The 10,113-nt window shown below is 53.2% G+C and overlaps 1 protein-coding gene across 1 annotated transcript; it reads right to left on the reverse strand.

The window, feature by feature from the left end:
• Positions 1-7,486: 7,486 nt before the first annotated feature.
• On the reverse strand, positions 7,487-8,843 carry LOC142002729 (olfactory receptor 52N4-like). The gene has a single exon (XM_074979066.1). The coding sequence runs from the start codon at positions 8,841-8,843 to the stop codon at positions 7,872-7,874; it is 972 nt and encodes a 323-aa protein (XP_074835167.1). The 3' UTR covers positions 7,487-7,871.
• Between the last annotated feature and the right edge of the window lie 1,270 nt (positions 8,844-10,113).

The raw sequence follows: 10,113 nt of genomic DNA on the forward strand, positions 1-10,113 counted from the left end.
GGCGTGATCCATAGGCTATGCAGACTGAAGGATGCCTACTACTACTTTGATTTGAGCCAAACAGTTCTAGGTAACTTTGCCTGCTCATCTGAATGACCAACTTTTTTTTAAATGTACCAGGGAGAAAAAGTCATTTGTATTTTGTTATTCTCAGTTTTTGTATTTTCTCGTTAAAGGGTTTTATTTAAATCTGCGTACTTGTCACTTAACTGAGTGACTGGTCATTCTGTTCGCTGGTCTTCCAGCAGTGGTCCACAGTGGAGAAAAGTCTGCATGGGTTCCAACTGAGGATTCCCATAAGCAAATGGATGTGATGAACAAAGACTGTAAGAGAGAGAGTTAAGTGAACTAAAGTGAACCTAAGCTTTTGGGATCTCTTTCTTACTGTGTTTTGTATGGACTGATCTGTTCATATTTTACCTTTTTTTTTAATTGGTTTGTTTATTGTAAATGTGAAGATAATGACTCTGGGTTATAAAATAGTCACATTCTGTTGTAATCTTTATCTGTTAAATGTTTCTTCATCAAGCTTTTTAATAAAGTGAAAATTTTTGGGAAGAAGGGGCCTCCGGAAGAAGGACTTTCCTTCCGGAAGACCCCCCGGGGGTCACACTTCTAAACGGCATTTTGGAGTCCGGAAGAACGGTCTTCCAGACTCCAAATCATGGACTGTATGATAATAAGGCATGGGGAATTTGCATCCATGCCTCAATAGCATATTTCGGGCCGTGTATTACCTTGCCACTTTCAAAGAAAGTGGCCTGTGTAGAAACGGCCCAGGTGTGTTATTCCAAAATTGGTAACCCTCACATTGAGAGAAATACCTCCCATTTCAAAATTGCCATTTTGGAATAGGCCCTATTCAGACATGGAATAGTGCTGTTTTGAAGTCATCCAGAATGAATTCCAATAGCACTTTTTTGAAATAGCGCTATGGAACTGGAACTGGTATTTTGAAATAGACGGGTGCTGTTTTGAAACACATTTTGTGTATGGTTGTGTTATTTCAAAGTCATGTATTTTAAAATAGCTGTTTCAAAATATCTTATTTTGAAATACGGCTGCAGTGTAGCTGTAGCCTGAGGGAACTGGGTTATTTCAGGCTCTGCAGAAGGGTAATGAAGTGACACTTACCCGCCTCCAAGCTCCACCTGCACTACTTAGAAAAACATAATTTGGAAATATTCATCTTTATTTTTGGTCAGATTTATAATAGACCTTTGATCCAAGGTCTTATATCCTAGGCTTTCTTCTCTCTACATTTAGTACTGCAAGTGATTCAATCACCTGGAGAGTTGGTGTCAGTCTCTGTTTCACGACCTCCATCATGACCTCTCAACACCTACTTGTGATGTCCTAAAAAACATCATTTATGTGCATTTTGAAAGTTCCAGGTGAAAGCAACTCCAAAATCGATTCTGCAAAGCAGTAAGTCACTTGACTCCAAGAAGGTGTTATTTTTTAACACAACAGTCTCTTGCCAGAAAGGATTTTCAATAACCCCTACCAGGGCAAATTAACTGTTTTACTCTAGAAAGTGTCAGGAATAAACCAGTGTAAAAATAACAATAATACATAATGAAGGATGAAATGCAAGTAAGCATGGTGTCATCAAACTGCACTTTATTAAATGTAAGCAGTCAGAGACATAAATCATAGGCTTAGATAATACCAGGTATTTTCCTAACATCTTGAATGGTATTGAAAAATTAACAGCAGCTTCACAGTGGCTAGTTGCTCACCTGCTGGGGAGAAATGGGTGTCAGGAAAAATGTTTCTCAAGAAGGCTGCAGAGGATTGCCCCAAAGTACAGTGTATTCCCTAGGCCTGCATCTATACTGGCAAGTTGTTTTGGAAAAGCAGGCCTTCTTTCAAAAGAACACATGGAGCATCAATACACAAAATGCACCCTTTCAATCTGAAATCAAAAGAGTTCAGCTCTGCTTCCAGAAGAAGGATCAGGAAGTGCAGCGTCTTTAAAAAAAAAAAAAAAAAACTTTTGCAGACGCTCCCAAGGCCCTTTTTTCGAAAGAGCAGTCCTCACAGAGCTGGATTTTTCTATCCATGTCCCATTCTTTTGGAAGAGCAAGGGCTGTGTGGATGCTCTCCTTTGAAAGAGCAGATCACACTTTCAATCTGCTTTTTTGTGTATGGGTGTGGTTTTTCAAAAGAAGGTTTTGGAAAAGATCTTCTGGAAGAACTTCTTTTGAAAGATTGTTGTAGCGTAGACACATAGGCCATGTCTACACTTGACCCAAATTTCAAAAAGGCTGCTAATGGCCAAATCGGAGAATACTAATGAGGAACTGAAATGAATACTCAGTGCCTCATTAGCATGCTGCTGACCACAGCACTATAAAAGTGCCGCGTTTCAATTACGCACAGATCACCTACACGGCGCCCTTTCTGATAAGAATAAGGGGATTTGAATGTTTGTGGGGTCCTTTTGAAAAGGGCCCTGTATAGATGAGCCATGCTAGCAGCATGCCAATGAAGTGCAGAACATTCATGTCAGCGCCTCATTAATATTCTCTGATTTGGCCATTAGCATGGCCCTTTCAAAATTTTGACCCAGTGTAGACACGGCCATCCTATTTATAACATCTACAAACCACACTGATTACAGTGAACCTTGCTGGATAATAATTTTCCAAACTTCCCATGAACTTTTTTTTTTTACCAGAAATCTACACTAAAGTTTTACATCCATTTAACTTCTTTAAGTATCTTATTTTTTCTGTACTCTCCTCCAATTCTCATTAGCAGAAAGTGCCAGTGAAATTTTGTCCTTGCATAATAAAGTGCGCTTTGCAATTACAGTAGCTGTTAGCCAAGAAGGTTTCTTTTTTAATTCATAGTGGCTATGTGTAAAACATGCTTGCAATTAGCTTGATCATATTTTTGTAATCTGCTCATTAAAGCTGCGTCTACATGTGCACGCTACTTCGAAGTAGTGGCACCAACTTCGAAATAGCGCCCGTCACGTCTACACGCGTCGGGCGCTATTTCGAAGTTAACTTCGACGTTAGGCGGCGAGACGTCGAAGTCGCTAACCTCATGAGGAGATAGGAATAGCGCCTTACTTCGACGTTCAACCTCGAAGTAGGGACAGTGTAGACGATCTGCGTCCCGCAACGTAGAAATTGACGGGTCCTCCATGGCGGCCATCAGCTGGGGGGTTGAGAGACGCTCTCTCCAGACCCGCAGCTCACTGGTGGCCGCGTGGAGCGGCCCCTTAAAGGTCCCCTCCCCCGCCCTGACTGCAGGAGGCTGAGGCAACGTGCAGGCTCCTGCCTGTACACGCGGCGAGCCTGCACAGCCCTCAGCCCCTGACAGCAGCCATGGCTGCCCAGCAGCCCCCCCAGCGCCCCCAGGGGACCCCCCCCAAGAGGAGCCACAGCAGCCAGGGCAGCCAGAGGACCACGCAGTCTGGGAAGCGGCAGCGGGGCCCCTCTTGGACGGAGGACGAGATGCGGGACCTGCTGGGGCTCTGGAGCGAGGAGGAGGTGCTCCAGGTAATGGGGAGCAAGAGGCAGAACGCGGATGCGTTCGCTCGGCTGGCCGATGGCCTGGCTGCCCGGGGTCACCCTGCCCGCACTCCGGACCATGTCCGGAGTAAGGTCAAGGAGCTGCGGCAGGGTTATGCCCGGGCCCGGGATGCGGCCAGCCGATCTGGGGCCGCCCCCGTCACTTGCCCCTTTTACAGGGAGCTCAGGGACATCCTGGGCTCCCGGCACACCTCCTCCCCTCCGGCCACCCTTGACACCTCGGCTGACGAGCCCCAGCAGGCCCTGCAGCCGGGCTCCGCCCCGGAGGGAAGCCCCGCACCCCGGGGGCCCCCCCCGGAGGCCATCCCCGGGACATCGCGGCAGGAGGAGGAGGAGGAGGAGGAGGGGGGCTCCTCCTCCACCGATTCCAGCCTGCAGATCCTCCTCCTGCCATCCCGGAGCAGCAGCAGGGCCTCCGACCCCCGGGGATCTCCGGACCGTGGGAGCGGACCCACAGATAGGTACCCCTCTCTGGTGGACACCCCGGGGCTTGAGGGGCGGGGGGAACAGAGATGTGTCCAGGGCCCCCCACATGCTCACATGGCCATGGCCCTCACAGCACTGCAGCCATCAGCCCCTGACCCCCGCCACCCTGCATGACAGTGCCATGCCCCATCCCCAGGCCAGGGGGGAGCGGAACCTCGAGGGGCCCCCGGGCGGAGGGGGTGGGACACCCCGCAGCAGCAGCGTGCGATGGAGTTGGGGGAGTGCCAAAGGGAGACTCAGGCTATATATGAGCCATCCGAGCCGAGGAGCTCCCAGGGCCAAAGGAGGATCATGGCGCTACAGCTGGCAGGTGACACCTCTGCCCTGAACAAAAAGGAGGGAGGAGCCGAGCTGGCTTGGAATTGGGGGGCGAGGGCAGGGGCCACAGGTAGAGGCTAGGGGAAGGGAGAGCTGGTAGGCAGCCAGCCAGAGGAGGGGGAAAGCTGCATCCCAGAGGGGCCCCCCTTGGGGTCTTCTCCCCACGACGGGTTGGAAGGACTGTCTCTTCCGCCAGCTGGTGCTGTCACTCCTGCCAGAAACTGGCCATCTGTGGCCTAAGAAACCTCTCCTGCTCTCAGACCCTGCGGGGTGAAGTGAGAGTCGCTCCCACCAGGGGACGGGGTGCAGGGCAGGGGGACCCCTGAACCCCATCCATCACAGCAGCATCTCCCGGGGACGGGGATGGGGAACCTGCAGCACAGGGCGGGGGGGACAAAGGCCACGGCTCGGGGCCCACACTAACGCCTGTCTCCATTCTTCTTTCCCCCCTCCTCTCCTGTGTCCTGCACCTGCACCTGCACCATCCGAAGGACCGGAAGAGAGCGCCGGCGAGGCATCGGTCGTCCTGGAGACCCCTCCGGGACCCTCGCTCCAGGGCAGCCCCTCGGCCGAGGAACGACCGGCCCCGCTGAGGGCCAGACGGCGGACCCCGCCCCTGCTACCGGCGGCGGCCACAGACCCCCAGCTGCTGGCCATCCACCGCCGGCAGCTGGAGGTGTCGGAGCAGCACCTCCGGCTGCAGGAGCAGGAGCTGGCCTGGCGCAGAGAGGCATGGGGGGCCTTTCTGGATACCATCAATCGGCTGATTGATTCCCTGGCCCCCCATGCCGTGCCGGCCGCGCCACCGCCCGCCATGCCCGCTCCTGCAGCCCCACCACCGGCTGCTCCAGCCGTCGCCGGGCCGTCTGCCGTCGCCCCACCACCTCCCCGTAAGGGCCACCGCTCCAAGGTACCCCTGGAGCCACCCGCGACTCGCCGGCGCCGCTACCTTCCGGTGGAGCCCGCTCCCACCCAGCCGCGCACCAGACTGCAGGCCCGGCGGAGCTCCCGGCCGGGCACGCCCACTGCTGGGCTGTAGGGGCGAGGGGCCCGGGACATGCCCCCCCGCCCCCTTGTTGGACAGACTTTGGGGACTGGGTGGGTGGTGTGGGTGTTTCCCCTGTTTGCCCCGTCCCCCCCGTACATACTTCTCCCCGTTCTCCTCCCTGCTTTTTGTTTTTCTTTTGATGGTGCACAGTGCTTTCATTTTTATTGTTGTACATAGTTTTATTTGTGCCCATCTTGGTTTTGTTGAATGTTTGTCCCTCCTTTTTGGTTTCTGTCTCACATATATATATTTTTTTGTTTAAAAAAAAAAAAATCGTGAGGACAAAAAAAACATTTACGTTCATCCACAAGTTCGTGCTGTCATTTCTCCTGGACAAGTGGGGGGGGGCGGTGGGGTGCTCCATGGTGTGGGCGTTGGGGCAGGAGTGTGGGGGAGGAAGGGGCGGGCAGTAGGGAGCCTGGGCACAGTTCACCCCGCGGCCTGGTCGTCGAAGTGGGCCCGCAGGGCCTCCCGGACCCAGGACCCCTCTGGGTCCACCTGCCGACTGGGGGCAGCAGGTGGCTGGAGGTGTGCCCTGCCTGCCTCGGAGGCCCAGCCCTGAAGAAAGCTCTCCCCCTTGCTCTCCACGAGGTTGTGCAGGGCGCAGCAGGCACCCACAATCTGGGGGATGTTGTTGGGGCTGGCATCCAGGCGGGTGAGGAGACATCGCCATCGTCCCTTGAGGCGGCCAAATGAGCGCTCCACCACCTGGCACGCACGGTTCAGGCGCTGGTTGAAGCGCTCCTGGCTGGCGGAGAGGTGGCCCGTGTAGGGGCGCATGAGCCACGGCCGGAGGGGGTAGGCCGCATCCGCGATGATGCAGAAGGGCATGGTGGTGTCCCCCAGAGGGATCTCCTGCTGGGGGATGTAGGTCCCCGCCTCCAGCCGGCGGCACAGGCCCGAGTTGCGGAACACCCGGGCGTCGTGGGTGCTGCCAGGCCAGCCCATGTAAATGTCCTGGAACCGTCCCCGGCTGTCCACCAAGGCCTGCAGGCCGACTGAATGGTAGCCCTTCCGATTGACGTATCGGCCTCCACTGTTGTCCGGGGCGCGGATGGGGATGTGAGTCCCATCCAGAGCCCCGAAGCAGTTGGGGAAGCCCAGGGTGGCAAAGGCAGCGACAGTGGCACGTGGGTCCCCCAGCCTCACGAGCCTGTGCAGGAGCATGGAGTTGATGGCACGCACGACCTGCAGAGAAAGCACATGGGACAGCCCCAATGAGGGGTGAGCAGGGTGTGCATGGCCCTGCCCTGCCCTGGCCCCCCTGCCCTGCCCTGGCCTGCCCTGCTCTGCCCTGCCCTGCCCTGCCCTGCCCTGCCCTGCCCTGCCCTGGCCCCCCTGCCCTGGCTCCCCTGCCCTGGCCCCCCTGCCCTGCTCTGCCCTTCCCTGGCCCCCCTGGCCTGGCCCCCCCGCCCTGCTCTGCCCTGCCCAGCCCTGCCCTGGCTCCCCTTCCCTGCCCAGCCCTGCCCTGGCTTCCCTGCCCTGCCCTGCCCTGCCCTGAATCCCCTACCCTGCCCTACCCTGCCCTGCCCTGCAATGGCCCCCCTGCTCTGCCCTGGCCCCCCTGGCCTGCCCTGGCCTCCCCCTGTGGGTTCTCTTACCTCCAGGAAGACAGCCCCGACGGTGGCCTTTCCGACGCCAAACTGCTGCCCCACGGATCGGTAGCTGTCCGGAGTGGCCAGCTTCCAGACAGCGATGCCGACCCGTTTCTCCACAGGGAGGGCACGCCTCATGGCAGTGTCCCGGTGCCTGAGTGCGGGGCTGAGCCACTGGCACAGCTCCAGGAATGTCTGTCGGGTCATCCTGAAGTGGCGGACCCAGTGGTTGTCGTCCCACTCCCCAAGCACCAGCCGCTCCCACCAGTCGGTGCTGGTGGGGTAGCTCCACAGCTGCCGGCGTGTGAGGTGGGGGGTGGAGCGGGGTGCTGCAAGGGTAGGGGCTGATCCCTGCTGCCCTGGGGGCATGTCCTCCCCTGGGGCAAGAAGGTGCTCAGCTGCCCCCAACATGACAAGAGCCAGGGCAAGCCCTGCTCCTGCCGGGAGGGCTGGGTGGACCTCTAGCTGCTGCTGCTGCTGCTGCTGCTGCTGCTGCTGGGGGTCCATGACTGCGGCGCTCGCGGTCTGTGTGCCTATATGGCTCGTCAGAACGCGTGCTGTGCAGGCTGAGTGTATGTGGGAGGGGCCCTTTAAGGGAGCAGCTAGCTGTTGCCCCGGAAGCGCTAGTCCGCCCGTTGACCCTGTCTGCAGCTATGCCTGGCATCCCTATTTCGATGTGTGCTACTTTGACGTGTAGACGTTCCCTCGCTGCGCCTATTTCGATGTCGGGCTGCGCAACGTCGAAGTTGAACATCGACGTTGCCGGCCCTGGAGGACGTATAGACGTTATTCATCGAAATAAGCTACTTCGATGTAGGGTGCACGTGTAGACGTAGCTTAAGTGTAACACAATCCAGGTCTGAAAAACCACACTTGTCATGAAAGTGTAAAGTCAGTGACAAAACTCAAGCATGTTCTGAAGATGCATTTGCCCACTTTTTCACGAAGCTCTTTCGTTTTGACCCCGTAAATTATTGGGTTCGTCATTAAAGGGATAAGTAAATGGAGGTTAGCCAGGATGATGTGAACATAGGGAGCAATATCCTGACCAAACCTATGTGTCAGAGTAGAGAAGAGTCCCACAGGATAAGACGTCAGTATCACACAGATGTGGGCTGTACAGGTGTTGAGCGCTTTCTGGTGGGCTTTCTTGGAAGAGATTCTGAGGACCGCCCTGATGATCAGACTGTAAGAGAGGGCAATGAGTGACAGGTCGAATCCCATGACTATAAATGCCATCATCAAACCATATATCTTGTTCACTGTGATATCTCCACAAGACATCTTTTCTATAGCCATGTGGTCGCAGTACGTACTGGGAATAATGCGGTTGGCGCAGAAAGGCAGTCTTTTCAGAAGCAGAGGAAGAGGCAGAATGAAGACAACAGCCCTCATCAAACACACTAGCCCTAGCTTAACTATCTGTGCATTCGTGAGGATGGTGGCGTATCTCAGAGGGTTACATATGGCAACATAGCGATCAAAGGCCATAGACACAAGGAAAGCTGAGTCCATAAGAGAAACCACATGAAAAAAGAACATCTGGGTGAGGCAGCCATCCACTGAAATGTCTTTCATATTAAACCAAAAAATACACAGTGCCTTTGGTACGACAGAGGAAGATATGCCAATGTCTGTGAGCGCCAGCGTGCAGAGGAGCAGGTACATCGGCTTGTGCAGGGTCTGCTCTTTGCATACGACAAACAGCACTGTGAAGTTTCCCAAGAGTATGATAACATAGAACACACACATGGGGATGGAAATCCAAATATGAGCAGTTTCCAGGCCAGGGATGCCTGTCAGGATGAATGTTGAAGGGTCAGAGAAGGTGAGGTTAAATTCTGCCATGAGACAGTTGATGCACTGACTGGGCTTACAAACACTCAAGAGGCCTGTGAAGGGACAGAAGCACAGAAAGAGGGATAACACATTCATAACAAATAGTACAGGTTGCACATCTCTAATCTGTAATTCTCTCATCCATCAACATCCATAATCTGGCATGATATTAGTTAGTCAGTTGACCACTTATACGGAGGCCTAGTTTCCTGTGGTCCTATAAAGTTTGTGTCCAGTCACTACTCCTGGCACTCAAAGTTTTGTGCTGTTATTTAACTGTAATTTACCCCTCAATGCATTCTAAGCGCTCAGTAAACACAGACGTGTTGGTAATGTACTAGACATTATTGACCTTCATGATCTGGCAAATTCTCTTGTCCAGCACTGGTCAGGTACAGAGGTTGCCAGATTAGAGAGGTTCAACCTGTACAGTAAATATAGTTATTGTGAATCCAGAAAGGGTGTGAGCAGTAAGGTGTCCACATTTACATATAGCACCAGATTATTTAGGTCATGGTCACGCTCGTAGAAATCCTCAGAAGGAGCTAACCAACCCAGGAGAATGGGCAGCACAATAGCAGGTGGACTTCAATGCCAAAAACTGCAGCGCGTTTGCCCATTGGAAGGAAAAACTTGAACTCCTCACTTGCCATACAGGGTTCTAATTTAATTATACAAACCAGGGCATGGACCTCGGCATCATGGTACAGCTCTGTGAATTCCTGCTTACTGTACAAGCATGGGCAGAAACTGAACAAAATATTAGGATCCAGGATGAACAGGATGAGGAGTTATAAACAAAATCTAATGCCATGAGATCAGTTGGTTAATGTCTGGCTCTCCTCTTCTCTCCTCTGTGTAGTCCTGGGCACCCTTTTCACACAGGATATAGCAGGAGTAGGAAGATTCAGGAAAGAGAAATGAGAATGGTCCCAAGGGAATCTTCCTATTTGGAACTGATTGAGAAAAAAAAAACACACCTTTGATTGATATTTCACAGAGAAGATGAATTTGAAGGAACATGAGATAACTCTAGTCAAGTGGCTGGTACAGACTAGATGAAGAATATTTTCTCCCACTGTCATAACAGAAGATCAAGAGGACATTCAATTAAAATTAAATGTGGCAAGTTCAAAACAGACGAAAAAGAATGGGTTGTTCACCAACTGACTAGTTCGACAAGTTAGACTGAAGAACCCAGTGACACAAGAGGTAACTGAGGCCATGAGGTAAGCGAGCATCAGGAAGGGTTTGGACACGTGCATAGATAGTGACACCC

This window comes from Carettochelys insculpta, chromosome 1 (assembly GCF_033958435.1).
Source record: "Carettochelys insculpta isolate YL-2023 chromosome 1, ASM3395843v1, whole genome shotgun sequence".
In the NCBI taxonomy this organism is placed as follows: domain Eukaryota; kingdom Metazoa; phylum Chordata; order Testudines; family Carettochelyidae; genus Carettochelys; species Carettochelys insculpta.